The sequence below is a fragment of the Mauremys mutica genome, chromosome 1, assembly GCF_020497125.1.
Source record: "Mauremys mutica isolate MM-2020 ecotype Southern chromosome 1, ASM2049712v1, whole genome shotgun sequence".
NCBI classification, from domain to species: Eukaryota; Metazoa; Chordata; order Testudines; family Geoemydidae; genus Mauremys; species Mauremys mutica.
The window spans coordinates 130,273,171-130,298,203 of record NC_059072.1 but is presented as its reverse complement, the minus strand read 5'-3'; the positions used below and the strand labels follow the sequence as shown (position 1 = coordinate 130,298,203).

Below are 25,033 nucleotides of genomic sequence, written 5' to 3'. Positions count from 1 at the left end.
CTTGAACATCTACACTGCAATTAAACAGCCCCTTAGTTCAAGCCTTGCAAGCTTGAGTCAGCTGGCACGGACCAGCTGTGGGTTTTTTATTTCAGTATAGACATACCCTTTGTGGTCCCGTTAGCCATGCTGAATTTCTGGCAGGTTTGCCCTTGTCTGTTAACCCTAAACTGTGTCAGTTGCTGTGCCCTGTGTACATATCCCACAGGTTCCAGAAGCAGTGTCCTCTGGGAGACTTCAAAAAGCAACTGATCGACTGTATCGGGAGGCAAAGTTGAACCATTTCATCTAGTTTGTCCACCACTCTGGCACTAAAGCTGTTTAAGCTGGGTTGGTTCAGGTTAAGCCAGTATTTAGCTCTGCTGAAGTCCCCTCCAAATGGTATTTAGCATGCATGTAAACTATTTGTAACGCACCTCTCACAAGTGCTCCAATTAGACTGAACAAACAAGGCTTAGCAAGGTGAATTTCTCTAGTGTAGACAAGAATTATGTCATTGGTACTGTATGTTGAATGATAAAACCAAAAAGTTTGGGTCCTGAAGGCAGTGTGTTGCTCGTTTGTTCTCTTCACCCACCTTCTCCAAAGGGGAGACGATATTCCATTTTAGCTCCTGACAATTTCCACTCAAATTTTTGCCCTCACCTTAAGGTGAAATTTTCAAGAAAGACAATGCACAAACTCACACAAAAAATCCTTTTCAAAGTATCAAGGTCTTACATTTCCCTAATAAATTGTAGATCTTCTTCTAGGTGTGTTGCAGCAGATTTAGTGAGAAGTTTCTTTGAACAGGAACACCAGTGCTTAGAGCAGTGTCGCATAATTCTATTCTATTGCACAGTCTTACGAAGAGATTGTTCCAGTGGCAACAAAATTCTTCAGTTAAGACTGACTGATTGTATTTGCCCCAACAGGGTAATTGTACACCCGGGATAATTGGAGTAGAGTCAGAAAAGAGTCAGAGCCCACACTTCCAGATATTACCCCTAGCTCTTTGGAATGTACAGCAAAGAAAATGTGAAGTTTCAAGTGTATATTAAAAATGTAATGTCCACAGAGCATGGGCTAGATTGTGATAATGTCAAATACTGTATACTGCAAGCGCTTTCTTTTTTTTTCTTTCTTTGTCTTCTAGGCCCTCAGTCCGGTGCAAAGCTGGGAGCATAGGTAAAGAATGATGTAATGCCGTGGCAGCCCAAAAGCATCTTTTGTTTGAATTGTGAAATGGCTACTCCGTAGTCGTCTCCTCCTGATGAATCAGATGTGAGGGGCTGCTTTGTGGAATGAGCCCTTTGTAACAGCGCATCAACTGGAAGCAGAAGGAGACATTCAGTTGGAGGGCTCTTTCTGAAAATGGGTTTAACTTTTCTTTTGCCAGTCACTACCAGCATGACCTCATACACTTTCAGTACAATGGAGTGGCTAAGCCTTTGAGTACATAGCCATTACATCATCTCTGCAAATTAGAGAGGGAGGTGGTAAAAGAGGCCTTATTGTTGTCATGGCTGATGAGATGATCAGGACTCAACTCATGGTTGCTGAGAGGTTGGTGGCTTTACTGGAAAGTGGCACAGAAAAATTGCTACTGATTGATAGCCGTCCCTTTGTGGAATACAATACATCCCACATCTTGGATGCTATCAATATCAACTGCTCCAAGCTTATGAAGCGGAGGCTGCAGCAGGACAAAGTGTTGATTACAGAACTCATTCAGCATTCAGCAAAACACAAGGTAAAGATGTTTTTTGCCCCCTTTTTTTTTTAAATTGTTTTTATTTTAAGGCGATGTGGAAGTAAAACTTAAAAAAAAAAAAAAATTAACCTACATTGTAGTGAAATGAGTAATGATGAGCTGCAGTCTTCCACAACATTATCATCTAGTTCCCAGGAGCTACAGTAAATAAACTATTGGTGGAATTATGCTATAGGTGATACAATAAGGTTTAAGAATTACTCAAATAAAACTCCCCATCAGTTTACTTTTCTATAACCCTCTTAAGGGTTTTTCATGTAGTATGGTCCTTATATGTAGCTAATTCGTATTTCAAGTATATGTTTTTGCAAATTAAACTTCAAACTTCTTGGTGTATGAAATACAGTGAATGCTATGGTAAGGAGCCCCCCGAGAGACCAACACAAAAATCCAGTTGTTGGAAGTTGTTTTCTTTTATACATGTGGAAGAGAACTATATTTAATACTTCCAAGGATTGTTTGGGATGGTCTTTTTTTTCGGGCAGCAAGGATTGCTTATTAAGGGGTTTCACTGTATGTTGTGGAAGGAAATGTGTAAATTAGAAAAAACCCACCCATTCTGGGTAACTGTAAAATATCTTTTTTGTTTGGATTTAAAAGGTAAGCATTTCAGAGTTAGGCCAATGAGAGAGAATTTGAAGTGTAACTTAAGTGAATCTATTTGTGGATTTTATTTAAGAGGTCTGTTAATGTTTCCAAAATATTTTGGGTTGGGCAGAAAAGATGGCAGGGGAGGGGGATGGCGGCGGCGGCGGGGGGGGGGGGAGTGAATGTTTGCATAAACTTTTTGCCTCAGGTTGACATTTTATACATGGTGTAATCTGGAAAGTCTAATTTTCAAAAAAGTTAATCAAATTTTATAGATGTAATAAAATATACTTTGTAGCAGTTCAAGGTTTTTTCGATAGGTAAATCGTTTGGGAGAAGAAACTAAAGGTTTGTTGCTTTACATTTGAATGCAAAACACCTTAATTTCAGGTAAACTGTTTTTTTTTAAAGTGGCTCAGATTTGCCCAGTGGATGAACCTCATGCAACAAGCTTCAGCCCTGATCAGATATTCCATTTACTAAACCCTGAAGGGATGCAGTACAGTCAGGTCTAATAAGAGGTGTAAAAATGTCAGTTTTGTTTAAACCTGTATGTAAAATCCAGATACTAGAACCACTGTACAGTAAATATGTAGGGTCTCTTAATTCTGTTTGGTAAGGGGGAAGGTTTCCTATCCTTTCCCTTATCTGCAATTATTTGCTTTTCAGATTGAGATTGATTGCAAGCAGGAGGTGGTGGTATATGATCAAAGTTCCAAGGATGTTGCCTCTCTCTCATCTGACTGCTTTCTTACTGTACTACTGGGCAAGTTGGAGAACAATTTCAACTCTGTTCACCTGCTTTCAGGTAGGATGCAAGAAAACCACTTCAGTGAGGGAGGGTGTAATTCTTTATATGTAGAGAGAGTGCACACTTTTCGCTTTTTTTGCACGTATTAAGAAAAGTGTTATACTGAACCTGCTGTAGTCAGTTCACTTAAGTTTATACATGTAACTGTAGGTTTAATAAATAGTCACAGTACTATGTGCAGATGTATATGCTGCACATGCAAGCATCTCTATAAAGCTTAAGGTCCTGACTTCTATTTACACTGGGGCTCTTTACAGTATTCTGGCTCTGTAAAATGAGAATTGGGTCCTAGGCCTTTTTAGCTAGAAATGCTGATTATATTTGACCCTGAAGCAGCTTTAAGAATGCAGTTCCTGGCTCTTAAAGCCTTGTATATACTTGGGGGGAGGAGTGTCCCTCCATCGCTGAACTGGAGCATAGAACTAAAATGTCCACACTGTGGAAACAAACACCATATTCTCAGTCTTGTGTGGTTTTAAAATCTGTTCTCTCCCCTTTCCCCTGCTCTCAATTCTCTCCAAGTCTGAATCGGAGAAACAGAAACCTGCCCTCCAAAAAACACAACAAAAACCCTCAGAGAAATTACTTGAGTCATTGGGAAGGGAAAGGTGCATAGAAATTAGGGAGAAAATGGTTATAAGAAAATGGAATGCAGAGGGAAGGGGGAAAGGGAAGAAATTCTAAAGAAATATTTCCTAGTAGCAGGAGGCTGCATTTGAGGTTTTTCAGTGACTTCATCCAACAGTGGTGGTGAATTGCTTTGGTTGCTGATAGAAACTGAGGAAATTGCCAACTCTAATTTGAAAGCGGGGTGTGGGGATCTCAGGGAGATCTTCCAACAGAGAGAAACTCAGCTAAATGCCTGTTGCTATTGATGCAGTGAAAAGTCTCCAGTGCTTGAAGCAAAATGAAGTTATAGTTATTTGACTTCAGTGGGAGCTATGCACAGACACAGAGTAGACTTGTTTAACTGTGTCTGAGTGCTCGGAGACTAGTTTTACTTCTTGACTGTCTTATAAAGAGTTATGCTTCTGAGCTTTAGTTTCTGTCTCTACAGCCAAGTAATTCTTCTTGTCTGAGGACCCCCCCCCCCCTCAGCCCAGTAAACAGGAATAGTTTTACCCTCAGGGCACTGGATACATTTATTGAGAAACGCTGAGATATGTGACTAATGCTTTATTAAAATTGAAACTGTTTTTGTTTACAATGGACTTATTAGAAGCAGTTCATGTAACATTTGATCAGAAAAAGGATTTCATGATGTGGCAAGTGTCTAACCTGTCCAACTGGCTATGTTGAGGATGCTGCATCTCCCCCCCCCCCCTTTTCTTTTTTTTTAAACATACGCTGGACTGTTGCATCATGCCACAATACAAAGTAGTCATACTTAATGCACCCAGAGGGAAGACGTACCAAATTCTTACTTCTAGAAATGCCATACAGCTCCATAATAACTATGGGACAGATCACCTGCAGAGGAACCTGAAGGAGGCAGCCAGAGAAAACTCCATGAGGCTCACCTCCCAGCTTTTTCAGGGAACCGTCATCCTCTAATGGGAGTGGGGAGATCAGTCATGGGATCAGTGAGGAAAAGACACCTAAGTTCTGTGGAGATTGACACTCTGTGCATCTATTGTTGTTTTCCTACTGGTGATATCGCTTGTGTCCAGGGGCGGCTCCAGGCCCCAGCACGCCAAGTGTGTGCTTGGGGCGGCATGCCGCGGGGGGCGCTCTGCCGGTCGCCGGGAGGGCGGCAGGCGGCTCCGGTGGACCTCCCGCAGGCGTGCCTGCGGAGGGTCCGCTGGTCCTGTGGCTTCGGTGGAGCATCCACAGGCGTGCCTGCGGGAGGTCCACCGGAGCCGCGGGACCAGCGGACCCTCCCCAGGCACATCTGCAGGAGGTCCACCGGAGCTGCGGGACTGGCAGAGCGCCCCCCGCGGCGTGCCGCTGTGCTTGGGGCGGCGAAATTGCTAGAGCCGCCCCTGCTTGTGTCAGCTGTGATGGAAGCACAGTAGGACTCAGTACTGCTGGAAACAGGTAGGGGTGTGTGTGTGTGTGTGTGTGAGAGAGAGAGAGAAAAAGAAACACGAAAAGCTGGGTGCTGAGCAGAGGAGCATGTTCAGTCTCCTGCTCTTCTTCCACCCCCAACCTCCATGTGCCTCCTAATCTCCGTGGAGAGAAGACCCCAAAGAACAGCCAAATAGACTCTTCTGTGGCGTCTAGGTGAAGAGTGAGTGATAGTGCAGAGGGAAAGCATCCCCACTCTCCATGGCCAGGGCAAATCCCACTTGTGTAGGTCATGTTTACACTAGGAATAAACGTTTATTATTGGCATGCTAGTTATGTGTTTAAAATTAAAACTTGCCTGGCCTGGTCTAAACTATTAAAGTGTTAGCTGATCAACGTAAACCTAGGCTCCCCACTGAAGTTGAGCCCTGACCAGCTAATGTGTGACTACCCTAGTGTAGACAGGACAATATATACTTTAACATGTATTTAAAAACCTCTTTTCTTAGTGAAGGTGAGGCTGTAGATTCACCCTCACGTAAAGTGAGGATAATCTGGTTTTTGTGGTTGCGGAGTATAAACATAGTTGAGAGGTGGAAATATTTACTACATGTAGTAGATTAATAACTGTGCTATTTCAGGAAAGATGAGCCAAATAAGAAACGACTATGGAAAAAAAATTGCTATAACTATTTGTATACTCAAACTACACTGCTTCATCGCCAAGTTCCTTCTTTTATATCCAACTTCCTCTGTTTTTAGTATTTGTGTAGGAAAATATCTTGTCCAGTCTAAAATTCTGTTTATTTTTAATAGAAGGTTTGTAACTAAAAAAGGAGCAAGTCTTACACAAGTGGTGGGCAAGGCTATAGATTAGGCCACAGTAGGAAATGTAATCTTAGAAAAGTTGCCTTCCCTGCTTGAGAGTATTTTAAGTATGAGTCTAATGGAATGAATCTCTTTTTGCCTGTTTTTAAAAAAAAAAAAAAAATTAGTGTAAAATTTAGTTTAAAAAAAAAAAAAAGGCAATAGCTTGCTGGTGCCTTGCTCTGTAGAAGACTGGATACAATTGTTCTTTCAGCAAGTTGATGACAAATCCTTGTATAACATTTATGGCTAATAACAAGCTTAGGGGTCAATGCACCTTGCAGAAAGGAAAAACTTAAGTCTAAAGGTTTTTCTTAATCACCATGTAGCTTATTTACAATGACCTGAAATAAATGTTTTGTGGGATCCATTGCTGAGTGTTCAATGTGTTTGGCTTTTTTTAAATTGAGGCTTAATATAAAGGCACGCTCCCCTTTGAAGATTACTTTTAATTGAAATTACAGATGGAAAGTTCCTTAAAGGGACACTATTAGCTAAAACCCTTGATTTGACCTAGTAAAAACACTTAATCTTGTAGGCAACATTCTTAGCATTCTAAAGATCTGTTTTGACTTTTAAATTTATTACTGTGCTAATGATATTGAAAAATGGACACCCACTGCTTATCCCTTTTCCCAGTGCAGACAGTGGCACAACTCCCATTGACTTAAATTGGATCAGGATTTTAAAAAAGAAAAAAAAATTGTGATTTGGACATTCTGTTCCTACCTCTTAAAAGTGGACCGTGTCTTAGCCAAGATCTTTTTTTTTTTTAAAGCCACTATTGATGCTGCTTGTTGCAGGAGCAGATCCATAATACACATGTAAAAATGTCTAGATCCAGGCCTAATTCTGTAATCCTTTGACACAAACATAGTTCCAGTTACTTCATTGGGATTGCTTTTGGGTAAGGAAGGGTGGCAGCAATAGGGCTCATTTTGGTGGTAAGTCTCAAGGGCCACTTTTTACTTCGGTCAGTCGCTGAACTGCCACATGCATTTGATGCGCCCATTACTCCTGGGGGAATTCTGCGCCACTGTGCAATGCAGAATTTTGTAGTAATTAATGTTATGCACACAGAATTTTCTTTCCCCCACTGAAATGGGCTGCAGTGCTGCTAGCCACCACTAGGGGCCACCAGACCCAGCGTAGCTCAGCTCACACATAGATACTGCTGAGGGGAGGGAAAGGGAGATAGAGGGCTCCTGGTAGCTGCAGTTATCAGCATGCCCTGAGAAATGGAGAGGGCAGCGTGCAGGAAACTTCATGCAAGCCTGGAGCATCAGGCTGTTTCTCCCTCAGGATCCTTGGGTTTGGGGTGGGGGAGGGGGAGAGCAGTTGTCTGGGCTGGGGGGCTTATGGCTGGCCTGTGGGAGGGTTGGAGGGTGTGTGTATCTGGGATGGGGAGGTCCTGTAGCTTAGCTCTGAGGGAGCGAGGGCGGGGGGTTGGGTGTATTGGCTGAGGGAGCCCTGCTGCTGGGCTCGTGGGGCAGGGGAAGGAGGCAGAGAAACAGGAAGTGGGTTGTCATAGGGGTTTCTTTAAAATTCTGCTGCTGGGGGAATTTGCGTATGTCTGTACTGTCAGCAAGTATATCTGTAACAGGTATTTTTAAATAAATTACCAAAATAATTGAAACCGGTGTGATTTATGTAGTGGTGGTGGTTTGACAAAAAACGTGCAGGATTTAAAAATTCTGCGTACAATATTTTAAATATTTTGGTGCAGAATGGCCCCAGGAGTAACCAATGTAGCACTGTAACTGGCATCTTACAACTGCGCATAACATGAGCGTGGCTGGTCTAGAAAACTTGCATAAGAGAGTGTGTACACTAGCGCTAGAACACTACATTAGAAGGGTGTTAAGGTTGCACTCATTTCTGGCATTTCCTAGTTACTAAGGTTACCTGTGCAACCCTAATTTGCCCCCCCCTTGTACATATGCATTATGATATAATAGCTAATTACATGATCCCATACTATTTTTCCATAGGACCTCTGCCTTATGTGAATTAAGCCTGTGTAGCAACTATTTTTGTATCTTTTTCCATTCAGTGTGTGGCTCCATGCATTATTGGACACATCCTTCACCCATGCACACATAGATCATCAGCAGGGTCAGGATCTGTAGTTCCCCAGAGCTGTCCACTGCCACTTGAGTAATGGTGTAAGTCTTAGAAGATAACAGTCTTCTATTATGTGACTAGACTAATGGAGTGGGATGGAGATGCACTTTGCCAGTGGGTTTCACAGCTATTTGCTAGAATGTGTTACCTGGGAACAGTGGCTCAATTTTAGGTTCTGTGGAGGAGTGTGATCTAGTTGCTATAGACTCTTCTGCTTCCTCACCCATCTCTGGAATTCAAGCCAAGCAGCTTCCTCCTTCTCCTTGTTGCATGGGCACCACTGGAAGAGATTTGGGAGCATAGGACAGATGGTCTTTCTGCTTTCAGTTCTGGTGTCTGGCACCACACTGGCCTCAAGCAGTTAAATGGAGCAATTGCAAGAGTCCTGCTTGGCCCCTGAAGCCCTGGGAGGGAACATGTGCAGTTAGCTGCAGACAGGAGCTGGAGCATGCCCAGTGCAGATAAAATCTTTGGAGAATTTAGCTGCAAAACTCTATCTTTTTTTTCCCCAGAAGCTTATAACTTGGCCAAAATCGGACAGTTCCCTCTCCACCTCCACCCCCCTGCCCGGGGGCAGCAAAAAGCTCATCCTTTTCCCCTGGCCAGCCCCCTTCACACTTCAGTTCTTTGCTCTGAAGCCTGGAGGTGCAAGAGCTTTTCAAACAGTTTAAGGGTTATTTTTTAAATGGGCAAAGCAGTGTATTCTTCCCTCATCTGAGAAATGGCTGAATTATTTTTGATAAGACTCCTGCATGGAAAAGCTCAGCCTGAATGGCTGAAGTTTGACAAAATTATAAGAAACTGAAAACAGTTTTATAATGAGAAGTGACAGGCAATTTTAGCTACAGACTTTTCTGCCAGCATCACTTATGATTTCAGTCTACTCCTCCAACTGGATTGTTAGCATCTGTGAGTTTCATTCTCAAGGTATGAGAATTTATTGATATTTACTCAAGTGAGATGCACTGACATGCTTTTTGTGACTTAGTATCTTTTTAAGTGTGTCCTGTCCTACAGCCAGTGCATAGTAACTGTTCGTTTTCTCCCTAGCCCTGCCCCATCTCAATAGAAAAGAGAGAATTCAGACTAATTTTAGTTGTATGCAAGACACAAAAATGGAGCCAAAAAACTTCTTTCTATGGCCTTGTTTTCACAGATTATTCTTAACATTTGCCACATAGAGCTCCATTGGTGGCAGTAACACTGTGTAAACAAGATGTGCTTGGCTTCTGGCATCTTTACCACCATCTACACTTGTTCTGAGCAGAGTTGGATGAGATGGTAGTAAAAACACTAGTACAGTAGAAACTCAGAGCTATGAACACCTTGAGAATGGAGGAGTTTGTAACTCTGAACAAAATGTTACGGTTGTTCTTTCAAAGCTTTACAAATGAACATTGACTTAATACAGCTTTGAAATTTTACTGTGCAGAAGAAAAATGCTTCTTTTAGCCATCTGAATTTAAATGAAAAGCACAGAAACAGTTTTCTTACCATGTCAAATCTTTTTTTAAAAAAACTTTTCCTTTTATTTATCATTTATTTATTTTAGTAGTTTACATTTAAACACAGTGCTGTACTCTTTTCTTTGGTCTGTGCAGCTGCCAGTACTTCTAGTTCTAAATAAGGGGTGTGGTTGATCAGTCTGTTCATAACTCTGAGGTTCTACTGTACTCTGCTCACACGAGAGCTCCCACCATTTCTGTCACGGGTGGAGCTGCATCTGCAGTAGTGCAAGAGTAGGAAATTTTAAGAAAAAGCTCAGTATAGATACAGCCTGTCATTGTAACCTATCTTTGAAATGAATAGGGCCACTCATGTGAGTGAAGAGTTACAGAATTAGGGGGGAGATTTTCAAAGGCACATATGATAGGTGCCTGATCGCTATTTGAAAATATTTTCCTGAAGACATTTTTACTTTTGGCACAGCCTGGGTAAAGACCTGTGTGCTCTTAAGCTTCCCTTGGTCTGTGTCTTTTGGCCTCTCTGGCACACAGTTCCTGGGCATGCTCTCCGTTACCCCTACACAGAAGTAGGACGTGCTGGCCTAGGCCCCCAGGATGAGCGCTGTAATGGGGCCATGATCTGGTTAGGAGCCTTCTACTCACTGCTGTAATATAATGGATTTGGTTTTTAATCTGCTCCAAGAACTCAACAAAAATCTGTGTGAAGGGATAGAACAGGAGAGTGCAAGGAAAAATGTCTGCTGAAATGGCAGTGTTCCTAACCGAGCTCTGTTGCGTGAACTTATGTAATGGAAAATGGCAGGCATCCCTGTTTAGCTGAGCTGGAATGCATGAATTGTAATGATCTGAGTAGATTTGCAGTTCATTTAAACAAGGTGGAAACATTGCAGATTCATAGAAGTTCAAGTCAGAAAGCTGACAACTTTATTTTCTTTGGTACTTATTTTTCTTTGGGGAAAAAAACTGCTGTAGCTTTAGATAAGCATTTTAATATGTATAGGGGAAAATATGGAATGGGAACACAGTTTTGAAGGTGCTACTCATAGGCCACAATTTGAAGAATATCTAATCCTACATGAAGCAAAGTACCACTTCACTAAAGTTTAGGTATTTGTATACTTACAGGTTTTTAGATTAATGCTTAATTTTGCTATTGAATGGTACATAAGGCACCTCTACAACTCCCACACGCCCTCAGTCTCAGTTCAGCTCTTGTTTGCAGGACAACAACTTCTTAAATTCTGGTTTGCTTTTATGGTCTTCGGTTCTAGGCTAGTCTTTTACATAGTCTTAGCAATTGTGCTGAAACAATCCACAAGTGAAAATAGAAATGAGGTAGATAAAAATAGATAAGTTAGACTTGGTTATCAGGCAAAACATTCTTTAATGTTGATACATAGCTTTAATTTTTTAATGGGCTTTTTGCTTCAAGGAGTACTAGAGTCCCACTTACAAATGGAAGTGGCCCTAGCTGAGGAGGAGGAGGAGGAGGAAAAGAAGAACAAACCAGAAGTTTTTTGGTTAAGTGGGACACCTTTCATCAGTCAAATGCTATCTCTTGCTCCTTCTTTAGTGGATGCTTGCTGCTTGGTTTTTGGTCTGTTACCTGGGATTTAGATTCTACCATCTCTCACTTCCCATGCCTCCTGACCTAAAATCAATTAAATGTATATTTAACACTGAGATTGGGAATGGCTATGCATATTATCTAAGTCAAGCTTGGCAATGCTGAGAAACTGGCAGAAAGATGAGTCGTTTTTTCTTTTCCCACCTGCCCATGTTGACAGAGAATACATTGAAGAAAACTTCAAAGAGAAGTTCTGTCTCCCCTTTTAACTCAGATAATCTCTAACAAGAATCCAAGATGGGGAGGGCAGGGAGGTTGTGGAAAATCAGACGGTTTGAATGACACTAAAAAGGGTGATACAATCTTTGTAACTGCTTTTTCTTGGGTATCCCCAGTATGCGTTGTCTCTGGGCTCCTCCAACAGGCCTTCTACTGTTTCAAACAGACACTGTTACTGATTGATCTCTGGTTTCAATCGAGTAGCTAAGGAAGGAATTCTTCTGTGAATCTTGCCATGTAACCATATATCTGACTTTTGGTTTTCCAGCCGGATGTGTTTGCCAGACTGCTGGGATATTACAAGAGAGAAATCTTTTTTTTTTTTTTAAAAAGGATGTGCTGTTTCTTTGGACTTAATTTATTAGGTGCTCTCTGTGGATTTCCAATACCCTCATTCACACCTCTAAACCAGGGGTTCTCAAACGTCATTGCGCCGCCACCCCTTCCTGACAACAGGAGGGGGGACTGAAGCCTGAGCCCACCCAAGCCCCGCTGCCTGGGCAGGGGGGCCAAAGCTGAAGTCCAAGGGCTTCAGCCCCAGGCAGGGGGCATGTAACCTGGGCTCGGGCTTCGGCTTCAGCCCCAGGCAGTGGGGCTCAGGCTTCAGCCCTGGGCCCAGCAAGTCTAATGCTAGACCTGAGGACTCCATTAAAACAGGGTTGCAAACCACTTTAGGGTCCTGACCCACAGTTTGAGAACTGCTGCTCTAAACTGTGGTATCTAAAATTAACTTAGTCTCTCTTAGTTTGAGAAAGAGACAGCTTGAATTCCTTTGATATTTTAACCTCGCACAACAGGGGAGCCTCATTATAAAAGTCAGTTTTCTCTCACCCTCTCCCAAATTAAATTTCTTCTCTCTTCCTCTCCTCCTGGGCTTCTAGGATTGTCACCCATCCAGGTTTTACCCAGACAGTCTGGTTTTTGGCTTCTGTGTCCAGATGCCATTTAGGGTTGCCAGGTGCCCAGTTTTTGACCAGAAAGTCTAGTCAAAAATGGGACCTGGTAACCATAAATGGCTCCCAAACCACAAGTCTGGTTACCACGCGGTGGGGTGAGGGGCTGGGTCATTAACCCGCACCAGCCCCTGCTCAGCCAGGGCTGCCTCCTACCTGTAGGCAGTCTCCTTGAGATGATCCAGCGAGTGGCGGGAGTGTCCCGTTACCAGCAATTAGAAAGGTGGCAACCCTACAGCTCCTCTACCAGATTTTTGGCAGAGAAGAACTGCATTGGGCTCCCTTCAGAGCTTGTGATGTTGCTCATCTTTGACAGAAGTGCGAGGAGTAAATTAAGTGATGAGTGGAACTGTCTGTTCTTACTAACTTTTCCTATTTCAAGTTGAATTTCCTGACAATCTCAAAAATGAGGTGTGGTTTTTTTTTTTTTGGTTTGGGAGGAGATACGGTATTAACACATGCACACATGACTCTGGCTTTCTTGTGCTTTGTCCACGTGTTTTCAACTCACTTAAAAAGGGCACTTATCTTTAGACACTTATGGGAAAATTTCAGTTGTTGAGCCCCTAAAGCACTTGAGGGCATTAAATAATTAGTGTGCAGTATGTATTAATCTTCTCAAAGTAACTTTAAAGGGATGTTAGGAGGAAGGATTGTCTAGTGGTTTGATTTATTTGTATTGTAGTTATGTCTAGAAGTCTGAGCTGAGGACAGGGCCCTATTATGCTAGGCATTCAATTAAAAGACTAATTCTGCCCCAAAGAATTGTTTCTTGTCACACACTTAGATTGTAAGAGATGGATACAAGAGACAGTGGGGAGTACAAGGTAACAGAGAGACTACTCTGATTAGCGTAAGTCAGTGATTACAGCCCTCCAGCTGCCTACTTATTGTTGAGTATTTTCTAGGCATCACAGCAGAGGTGAGTTTTTTCAGAAAGATTTGAAAGAGGTTAGCGTAGTGGTCTTGTGGAACTTTACAGGAACTTCCTTCCATGCCAAAGGGGTTGCGTGAAAGAAAGGGCAACCATGAAATTGGACTGCTGGGCAATGAAGGCTGGCATTGGCAGAGCAGGAGCAGGGATTGACCACTTATGACCAGGTAAGAGAGGAGTTAGGGCAGGGCTAACCAATGTATGTACTTAAAACTGAAGATGAGTCGCTTGTGCTTGTGGTGAAAAGGGGATGTTTGAGGTAGCTGGAGACCAAGAGTTATATCATCTGGATTTTGAGTTATAATATATTGCCAGGGACTTCCTGTGTGACCACTGTGCCTTTGTCCTCCACATATAAAATGGAGATAAACACCTACCTCACAGGGGTGAGGAGCCTTTATTAAAGGGCTTCTGAGATGCTCTCAGCAAACATATTATGTAAATTAAGTATTTTTAATCAGAATGTGCCAACATTTACACTTTTGCTGAAATCTTCCTGGTTATCTTTTGTCAGCACTACCCCTTGAAGTGTGTATGAAGGCCTAGCTTGAACCAGCTGAAGGAACTAAGGCGTGAATACACCGTATTCAAAATAAGTCACTGGAACATAGTCTGGGGAGAGGAAGCTTCTAATTTTATTTTCCTAATTTAAAATGCCTTTGCAGTAGGATTTCATCTTGAATGGTGTAAATGGGTATTAGATCGTACTGGTAAAATATTTAAGTTTCACATTTCTGTGATTTGTACTTTACAAATACAGATCATAGATCCAGAACCTAGTAGAATTTGTTGTTATAATAGAGGTGGTTGTCCCTCTTTAGTGATGGATGCTGGTTTGATGGCCCCGGAGAAGGGAAATTCTGTCTACAGAACTGATATAGTACCTGCAGCAGCAATCAACAATATTTTTCCCTGTGTTATCAAACTACCACATTCTCATAGACTCATAGACTTGAAGGTCAGAAGGGACCATTATGATCATCTAGTCTGACCTTCTGCACAATGCAGGCCACAGAATCTCACCCATCCACTTCTATAACAAATCTCTAACCTATGTCTGAGTTATTGAGGTCCTCAAATTGTGGTTTGAAGACCTCAAGCTGCAGAGAATCCTCCAGCAAGTGACCCGTGCCCCATGCTGCAGAGGAAGGCGAAAAACCTACAGGGCCTCTGCCAATCTGCCCTGGAGGAAAATTCCTTCCCGACCCCAAATATGGAGATCAGTTAAACCCTGAGCATGTGGGCAAGACTCACCAGCCAGCACCCAGGAAAGAATTCTCTGTAGTAATTCAGGTCCCAACCCCTCTAACATCACATCACAGACCACTGGGCATACTTACCTGCTGATAGCCTAATTTTGGCAATTAATCTTTGATTATCCCATCATACCATCTCCTCCATAAACTTATCAAGCTTAGTCTTAAAGCCAGATATGTGTTTTTCCCCCACTACTCCCCTTGGAAGGCTGTTCCAGAACTTCACTCCTCTGATGGTTAGAAACCTTCATCTAATTTCAAGTCTAAACTGCCTAGTGTCCAGTTTATAGCCATTTGTTCTTGTGTCCACATTGGTACTAAGCTTAAATAATTCCTTTCCCTCCCTAATATTAATCCCTCTGATATATTTATAAAGAGCAATCATATCCCCCCATAACCTTCTTTTGGTTAGGCTAAACAAGCCAAGCTCTTTGAGTCTCCTTTCATAAGACAAGTTTTCCATTCCTTGGATCATCCTAGTAGCCCGTCTCTGCACCTGTTCCAGTTTGAATTCATCCTTCTTAAACATGGGAGACCAGAACTGCACACAGTATTCCAGATGAGGTCTCACCAGTGCCTTATATAACGGTACTAACACCTTCTTATCTTTGCTGGAAATACCTCGCCTGATGCATCCTAAAACTGCATTAGCTTTTTTAACGGCCATATCACATTGGCGGCTCATAGTCATCCTGTGATCAACCAATACTCCGAGGTCCTTCTCCTTCTCTGTTACTTCCAACTGATGTGTCCCCAATTTATAACTAAAATTCTTGTTAATCCCTAAATGCATGACCTTGCACTTTTCACTATTAAATTTCATCCTATTACTATTACTCCAGTTTACAAGGTCATCCAGATCTTCCTGTATGATATCCCGGTCCTTCTCTGTGTTAGCAATACCTCCCAGTTTTGTGTCGTCCGCAAACTTTATTAGCACATTCCCGCTTTTTGTGCCAAGGTCAGTAACAAAAAGGTTAAATAAGATTGGTCCCAAAACTGATCCCTGAGGAACTCCACTAGTAACCTCCTTCCAGCCTGACAGTTCACCTTTCAGTACGACCCGCTGTAGTCTCCCCTTTAACCAGTTCCTTATCCACCTTTCAATTTTCATATTGATCCCCATCTTTTCCAATTTAACTAATTCCCCATGTGGAACCGTGTCAAATGCCTTACTGAAATCGAGGTAAATTAGATCCACTGCATTTCCTTTGTCTAAAAAATCTGTTACCTTCTCAAAGAAGGAGATCAGGTTGGTTTGGCACGATCTAACTTTTGTAAAACCATGTTGTATTTTGTCCCAATTACCATTGACTTCAATGTCCTGAACTACTGTCTCCTTCAAAAAATTTTCCATGACCTTACATACTACAGATGTCAAACTAACAGGCCTATAGTTATTCTGATCACTTTTTTCCCCTTTCTTAAAAATAGGAACTATGTTAGCAATTCTCCAGTCGTACGGTACAATCCCTGAGTTTACTGATTCATTAAAAATTCTTGCTAATGGGCTTGCAATTTCATGTGCCAGTTCCTTTAATATTCTTGAATGAAGATTATCTGGGCCCTTCGATTTTGTCCCATTAAGCTGTTCGAGTTTGGCTTCTACCTCGGATGTGGTAATATCTACCTTCATATCCTCATTCCCATTTGTCATCCTACCATTATCCCTAAGCTCCTCATTAGCCTTATTAAAGACTGAGGCAAAGTATTTATTTAGATATTGGTCCATGCCTAGATTATCTTTAACTTCCATTCCATCCTCAGTGTTTAGCGGTCCCACTTCTTCTTTCTTTGTTTTCTTCTTATTTATATGGCTATAGAACCTTTTACTATTGGTTTTAATTCCCTTTTAATTCTGACCTAGAGGGACCAATTCTAGGATTGTGAGAGTAGTTCTGTCTCTATGCCCAGGGGCGGCTCTAGACATTTTGCCGCCCCAAGCATGGTGGCATGCTGCGAGGGGCGCTTTGCTGGGTCCTCTGGTCCCGCAGCTCCAGTGGACCTCCACCGGAGCTGTGAGACCAGCGGACCTTCCGCAGGCACGCCGCCGAAGGCAGCCTGCCTGCCGCCCTCCCGGCTACCGGCAGAGCGCCCCCCCGCGACATGCTGCCCCAAGCACGCGCTTGCCGTGCTGGGGCCTGGAGCCGCCCCTGTCTATGCCTATTCAGTCTTTGCATGTTAAACTAAGTGGTTTTAAGGACCCGTCTCAGTTTTCTCCTACAAACTAATTGTGACCATTAGCAGTGCCAATTTTCCCATCATTCGGGTACCCCGTGGTCAAGGTGTGTGGTACAGGCCTCTCTTTGTGCCAAGATGATGATGATGAATTTGAACAGGAAAATAACTCCTCCTGAAGGAGTTTGTGAAAACTTTTTATCCCTTCTAGGTTTGGCCCTATATTGTTTCCTGAGTTAGCTAGGAAGGGAGCTGAAACGCCTCTGGTATTAGGATTCCTTAACAATCATAACACATGTAAACTGTATTGGGAATCTTAAGTGTTTTGATGAAAGGGAGGTTGAGCAGCCACCACTTTTCAGATCCATAGCAACAGGGTAATTAAATAGGAGACTGGATTTTGGCAGAAGTCTGTGAATGGAAGTGGAGGCATGTATGCAAGGAAAGCTGGCTTTACAGTAAAGATTTTTGGGGGGGGAGGCAACTGAGTTTTCTGCCACCCACAAGCATTTGGGCTGCTAAACCACTGAAGGCTTTTGGCACTGTAACGTAGTTTCATAGAAACTCAATTTGAGAATCATAGCCACAAGTAATGAACTAAACAAGTCTGCACTAGAACGCACTGTGGTACATCAATCTGTTGAGAGTGCTGCGACTGCTGCCTAAAATGAACGGATGTTGATGCTTTATTTAAAACTGTGAACTCATTGAGGAGAATCCAGTTCATTCTAACAAGCTACCTAATGAATTGATTTAGGTTTAGCCAATTATGTCTAATTGTAATTTCTCGTAGAGCTGTATCTTCCAAACTCAGTTAATAAGTTTACAGAGCCAAAACAAAAAGCTCAACTATAATGGATTATTTTTTCAGATAGGTACAGTCCAACTGAATTAATGTCAACATCCATTTACCAGACTCTTTTTTTTTTTTTTTTTGGGACATCTAATATCTTCTTCTATAGGACCAGACCTTTCTCCAAACCAAAAAAAATAAAATTGCCAAAGCTGAATCATATTTTTGCACTTATTTGGTGCTGAAAAGTGAAATCCATTCTGCGTCTGTCTGTCTGTCCATACTTACTCTGCAAATAGGTTGTGGTGAAAAGCCACTTTGACAGTACAGTAATTGACATTAAGTACTCCTTTGGAACTGGCAATCATTTTTTCATACAATAAATAAGAAATTGCAATTTAGCTTTGATGAATAGAAACAGATTTCCATTTAGTTTATTGATATAAGGTGAACTCATCTGTGTTACCATATTTTTATTTGGAGGGCACAGGTAATCTTTCAAAACCTTCATTTAAAAAGACCTTCAAATTTCTGCACGTATTGGAGGGATTGTTGGTTGTTGGTGCACAGTTTATACTTCTAGGAAATTCCCCTCTTCCCCCCCTTCCCCCCCCCCGATAGTTTTAAAACAAATAAGAGGCTTTGTTTTGTTTGATTCCAATTTCACAATAAAGCACGGAAGAACCTGAATGGCTCAATAATGCTATTTAAAAACAAATATTTCAAAGTTCTTCTTGACTTTTTCAGTCTCTCTCTAATTTCAGTCCTTTGTGCATTTGGCAGTTGCCCTAATTGCTAGGGCTACAAAGAATAGCTTGCCAGATATTTCAAACAGAGGATTACCCTTGTGGTTTAGGCACCCTTAGTTAGAAGGTGAACTGAGATTTACCAAAACTTGCCTAGGCGGTTAGGACCTAGGCCCAGTCAAGTTTATCAAAAGCTTCAGTGAAACTTTGTTAAACTACTAGCTTTGTTAATGGCCTGTAGATCTTCTTGCTACAGTTTCAACATGCCCATGTGATTGATTTACTATTTGCAAGGGCTGGAGTGGTAGTGGAGAATGGGTGGTGTTTAGAAATGAGTGCCAAAAGAAAAGCACATTTTCTCTTCCTAAGACAAACAGCAGGGTGCTGCAAATCTGATCTTGCCAGTAGCCTAGTTCCAATTGAAGTAGTTATGGAGATTAAGTTTGTCTTGGCAGAAAGGTGATGCACACATTCAGGGCTGGCCCACAGCATTTTGGCACCTGAGGCGGGGAGCTCAAATGATGCCCCCATGCCCCCTCGCTTGGGCCAAAACTTTGAAAGGTCTCAATTCTGCCTTCTTCCTGTTCTACTCCTCTCATGGTACTGCTCTGCTACCTACCCCAATAAAGGAGAACTAACAACTTAAAATGCCTTACTTAAAATTTTTGAACAACACTTAACTTTCAAACACCTGAACAGCAAATGTAACTTTTCTTGTCTGCATAGTAAACACTGGCATTTTTATCTGTTTGAAAAATCAAAGTGGTGCTTTCCGTGCCTTCTTGGTGGCAAAGATTTGAACTGCTTCCTGCTGAAGGTCCACAGTCTGGGCCAGCTCATGCTCTATTGAGATGGTTGCAAGGCCGACCAGCCTCTCCTGTGTCATTGTGGAGCATAGATGTGTTTTTTATTAACCTCAGCTTGGAGAGGCTGCGTTCTCCACTGGCAACTCTTACAGGAAGTGTTAGAAGTATACGCAGAGCAACAAAAGCATTTGGAAAGAGGATGGTCATCTTATTTGTGCACATATATTCCAGAACAGCCTTTGGAGTTGATCCTGCTGAAATGTATCTTGAAAGGGCTTTCAGTTCATCACCGAAATCACTTGCATCATTATCGCGCATGTCATCATGTGTTAACACTGTCTCTAGTGCCCTGCATTGCTGGTGTAGGTCGTCTTCAGGTATAGTGAGGAGTTTTGGAATATCATACAACATCCCAAATATACTGCTGTGTTCCTTGAGCTGCATGAAACATTCAACTGACTGTATTGCACAATCTAGCACCTGGTTAAAGAATTCAACTTTGAATTGTTGTTTGGGGTCTCTTATGGGATTATTCCGTGCCTCGTAATCAAAATGTATTCTTCTTCGTGACTCTTGCATTCTTGAATGGGTGGGAAAATAGCATCAGTGTGAAGTTCCTCTGCCAACTTCTGTGCACTCTTCAGAAAGTTTTGAAATCCCTCTGTGACAGTGTACCCCATAAGGCTTTATGGGTGTGGTGCTTATAAATGTATGTATGATATAACTGGAATAGGGTTTTGCTACATATGCCGTGTAACACATCTATGTAAAGGTTATGATCTACTGGTTATGTTCATCCTAGTTGTATGCAGATACCATTTGTGTGTTCAAAGTTATGAACATTGGCTGTATAATTGCTTGATTTCTAAGTGGCCTTAGGACATTTGGTCACTTCTTGGGAAAGGAATGTGCAAATTAGGTGCTCAATCTGGAAGCACTTAACAGACAAAAGAGCTTGGAAGACTCCAATCCACATAAGAAGTCTACCTGAGGACATTCAAGGTAGCATGTGGGTAATAGCTACTACCTGCAAGTCCTGAGTCATGCATGGTCACGTGACTTGCCCATGTGATTCCGAATCTCCATTTTGTGACTGGATTCTACACAGGGTGAGGAGGGGGTCTCCACCCACAAGAGAGAGAGTCTATTTAAACCCCTGAGAGACCCCTCCATTTTGTCTTCAGCTGGCTAAAGAAGGAGCCTCTCCACCCCCGGAGGATACTTGAAGGAAACTAGAACAAAGGACAGTAACTACAGGGGGTGTGAGTGATTGCTGGACCCAGGCTAAAAGGAAATTAGTCTGTAAAAGGGAGCATTCTGGAATGGTGAGGATCTTATCTGTATTCAGTTTGATTAGACAGATTTGTGCATTTTATTTTATTTTGCTTGGTGACTTACTTTGTTCTGTCTATTACTACTTGGAACCACTTAAACCCTACTTTCTTTATTTAATAAAATCACTTTTTACTTATTAATTAACTCAGAGTATGTATTAATACCTGGGGGAGCAAACAACGGTGCATATCTCTCTATCAGTGTTTTAGAGAGTGAACAATTTGAGTTTACCCTGTATAAACTTTATACAGGGTAAAACGGATTTATATGGGTTTAGACCCCATTGGGAGTTGGGCATCTGAATGCTAAAGACAAGCACACTTCTGTGAGCTGTTTTCAAGTAAACCTGCAATTTTGGGGCAGACCCTGGGTCTTTGTTGGAGCAGACAGGAGTGTCTGGCTCAGCAAGACAGGGTGCTGGAGTTCTGAGCTGGCAGGGAAAACAGGGATAGTAGTAGTCTTGGCACATCGGGAGGCCGGTAAGACTGTAGGTATGACTTTGCTTTGTCCAGTTGTTCCATTGCTCTAGATATATCAAGGTCAACACCTTGGAGTCTCTTGCTCCACAACACTATATTATGCCACAACACTAAGCCACACAGAAATTTGAAGTTATGTATGTTTCTGGTGATTCCATTTCCCTCTGCCACTGTTTTCTCATGAACAGTTCCTGTCATAGCATTATCCTCCATAATGGCAACTATGGCATCATCTATCTTCCCAGTTTGGTGTTTGATAGGCTTTATCGCCTCCACTCGACTTTCCCATTGTGTGGCACACAGTGGTTTCAGTGTCAGAGAAGATGTTTGCAGATGTTGCTTCAAAATTTGCCATACGTGAGTTGATGCAGAGAAAAATACATAGATGCTTTGAATAGGGTGACCAGATGTCCCGATAAAATCAGGACTGTCCCGATTTTTAGGCATTTGTCCCACGCCCTGATCAATGTTTGGTTGGGACGCAATTTGTCCCGATAATTCAGCAGCCTCACTAGAAGCTGATGCTGCATCACTGACCACCAAGTTCAATAAATGAGAACTGCATGGGACAAAAAAAGATCGAGGGTTTAACTCTTGGATCCGTGTCTGCACTCCTCTGTTCTTTCCTCTCATGTTGGCACCATTAACTTAGCCCTGACCTCTCATGTCAGCTATCGCAATTCCCATATCTTCCACCTTTTTAAGAAGCACATTTGTCATACCAGCTCCTGTAGTATCATCAATGTCAATAAATATTAGAAAATGCTCCGTGACAGTTACCATTGCAGGGACGAGTATCAGAGGGGTAGCCGTGTTAGTCTGGATCTGTAAAAGCAGCAGAGAGTCCTGTGGCACCTTATAGACTAACAGACGTATTGGAGCATGAGCTTTTGTGGGTGAATACATCCGATGAAGTGGGTATTCACCCACGAAAGCTCATGCTCCAATACGTCTGTTAGTCTATAAGGTGCCACAGGACTCTTTGCTGCATTGCAGGGACATTTTCACTAGGTTCTGTTGTTGTTACAAAACGCACCATTAAAGTCATTTGTTCCGTATGGCTGACGTCAAGTGTCTAGTCCAGAATAACAGAGTAATATCTTGCTGAATTCAAATCTTCTGTTTGGCTTTTGTTGCCAGTAACTGTATGATCTCATTTTGAATTGTTTTTCCAAAGTACAGTAACTCCTCACTTAACATTGTAGTTATGTTCCTGAAAAATGGAACTTTTAAGTGAAATGATGTTAAGCGAATCCAGTTTCCCCATAAGAATTAATGTAAATGAAGGTGTTAGGTTCCAGGAGTTACTGTAGTGGTGTGTGTACATTTCTTGGGTGGTGACTCTTCTTAGATGCTGCTGGAGTACAGCATCAAACTCAGCCATCAGCTCCAAAATGTTAAGGAAGTTTTCCATTGTTTGGCACATACAGCTGATCTGAAGTGCCATGCAGTGCTAGATTTTGGGTAGCAAGCATTCTCACAATGGAAATGAGCCTTTTCAGAACATTTTGCCAGTAAAGAGACTCTGATGCAATCTTCTCTTGATGCTGATCATCTGTGGTGGCTTTTAACCTTAGTCTCATCTGAAGCTCTTTCCACCTATGGAATGCTCTCTGGTGATTTGCTGCCTTCTCGCGGCATGCCAGATTTCTAGACAGATTTTTCCAGTCCTTTGTTCCTGTAGAACCGAACATTAGACTGGAAGAGTTTGCAACAGAAACAGTATGCAGCATTCTGGGTTTTTGAGTACATAAGCCACGGCCTCTCCACTTTGTCACCATTGGGAATTTCCCGCCAGTAATGTGTTGGATGGAAACTTCTATTTTCATTGTCTTTGGGGAACATGAAGTTTTTCACTTGCTGTGGCCCATGCAGTACAAGGAAGTCCCTCGGGCTACTGCTCAAGTGGGTCCACAGTCCTGGATCATCTAGGCTTAAGGAACTAAACTCAGCAGCAGCTGTTTCTTGCGCCACCACCACACTCTTCTCTGATCTACACTTTTCTTCAGGAATGTGCATGGTTACATCCATTTGAGATGGAGAGATGGATGCTGCAGCAGCTGCCAGGTCACCTACACTCTGACTAACTGGAAGATCAGGCATCTCCTCACCACTCACATCCTCACTGGGGCTAGAAGGCTCACCGTGAACATTTGTGTCTATTATCTCAGGAGAGCTCCTTCCTGATTAGATAGAAAAGCTTCCTTTGCTTTCTTTCTTCTGAATGCTGCCCCACAAATGGGGGAGGAGCGCATGTCTCCAGGGCAGCTGAGTTCAAAACAATGAGCCGAGCGGTCACTTGAGGCATTATAGGACAGCTCTGGAGGCCAATTACAGCGCAGAAAGCAATCAAGTGTCCACACTGGCAATAGAGCGCTGGAGCCTCTGTGCAAATAACCTTACGACTCTCATGGAGGTGGTTTTTTTGCAGCGCTGCAACAGAGGAGTTTCTGCGCACAAAGTGGTTTGGCAGTGTGGACCCACGTCTGCAGTTTGAGTGCAAAAAGCTGCTTTACTGCGCAGTAACTTACCAGTGCAGACAAGCTCTAAGAGAATACCATCAATGAAACTCTTCTAATGTAAACCTCTCTTCAGCTGAGCTTGTTACCGGCAAGTCATTTGGATAAAGAATAATATTTTGGAGACTAATATTTAGCACTCAGTTATTGAAGACTGATTGAGATCTTTGGCTAATACTCTATTCCTAACATAACAAAATGAGACTTCTCTTTTATCTTGATTTGTATCATACTTACTGTCTAACTTTGATATAGCATTGGCAAATAAACAGGTGTACTGAATAAGTGGCTGAGTACTTTTTAATGGTAATATGTAAATTTGTTCATGAGGCATGAGAGTAAAAAGCCCATGCTTTAGTTTAATTTGGTTTCCAGCATGCTAGCTAGCCAGATTTTGCTAGCACATGTTTGCCAACAACTATGTTGAAGCATGATTTTTAAACTCTGTAAGGCCAGTGCAGATGGAGCATATAGCATGGGTTTTTAACACTAGCACAGTTCTCCTGCCCACACAGGAGAAAGGAATAGATCTTGAACTGTGCTTACATGTTTGTGGCTAACAGTCTTAACCTTGTCTGCACCAGCATTTATCTTCATATTTCCTACCAGCAGAGCTACATGAATGGTGGGAATGCTAGTGTAGACAGGTCAGTGGTAACCACTGGGGTTTTAGTCCTAGTGTCGGTCAGACCTTCTTTGAGCAGACTTAAACAATACTGTGATTAAAACACTAGCAGCCAGTCTACATATGTGATAATGTAACAAGGAGAAAACTTTAATAAAAATACTAGGGTAACCATAATGTGCAGAGAATCTAAAGCATTAACCAGAATGAATGAGGGACCAGTTAGTCAAGATTCTTGTTACTTTTACTGACCATCTGCCAGGGGAATCCCAGAATCTAGATTTTTACTTTCTTCCTTTATTTAAAAAAAAAAAAATCTTAGAAGTTTCTACTTGTTGCAGCTTTGAAATGTGAGGTCTGCAGGGAGACGGGCTGAATTTTTTTGTTGGGGCACAAGGCTAGGATAATAGAAAAATTCTGCAGTCAGTGTTCATTCCGCTAACCATGCATTTTAACACCTTTATAAACCCTGTACCGATGACCCATCCTTCTCCTTTCCATTGCTGTGACAGTGATTGCAGTGAATTATTAAAGCCTTGGCTCAAGGGGAAAGGGACAATGTCATTGCTAATTCTAGGTGATCGGATATCTTTTGGGGGGCTATTTTTTGTTGTCTCCATTCCACAAGTAAATGTTGAGAATTGAGAGGTACCTCAAGTTTTTAAGGTAATGAAGAGAAGAAACATTGCAGGATTCTTTTAGATCTTTATATAATTGGTTGGTGAGGGGGCATATGAGGCAAGACTCTGTGCTGGATTATATACAGGCAGTCACAGCAGCTGTGGCAAAGATGCATATTCAGCTCTATCAACTTGCTTCTCTAGGGTTTTCCAGCTGCATCCCATCACTGCTCCCCACCCCCAGATTATTTGTGTGTGTTGAGAATTGACAGTGGGGTACACTAAAATACTTTTACATGGCTTTGACTTGCACTTTCCCCACTGAAC

At 42.2% G+C, this 25,033-nt stretch overlaps 1 protein-coding gene across 3 annotated transcripts in view; it reads left to right on the top strand.

Moving 5' to 3' along the window:
• The window catches only part of DUSP16 (dual specificity phosphatase 16), a 96,203-nt gene that overhangs the window by 48,911 nt on the left and 22,259 nt on the right, over positions 1-25,033 (top strand). For all 3 annotated transcript variants that reach the window (XM_044996031.1, XM_044996041.1, XM_044996051.1), the window contains 2 exons: positions 1,136-1,732; positions 3,011-3,149. In XM_044996031.1, the coding sequence (XP_044851966.1) occupies positions 1,502-1,732; positions 3,011-3,149 (370 nt within the window). In that variant the 5' untranslated portion in view covers positions 1,136-1,501. The remainder of the gene's footprint in view (positions 1-1,135; positions 1,733-3,010; positions 3,150-25,033) is intronic.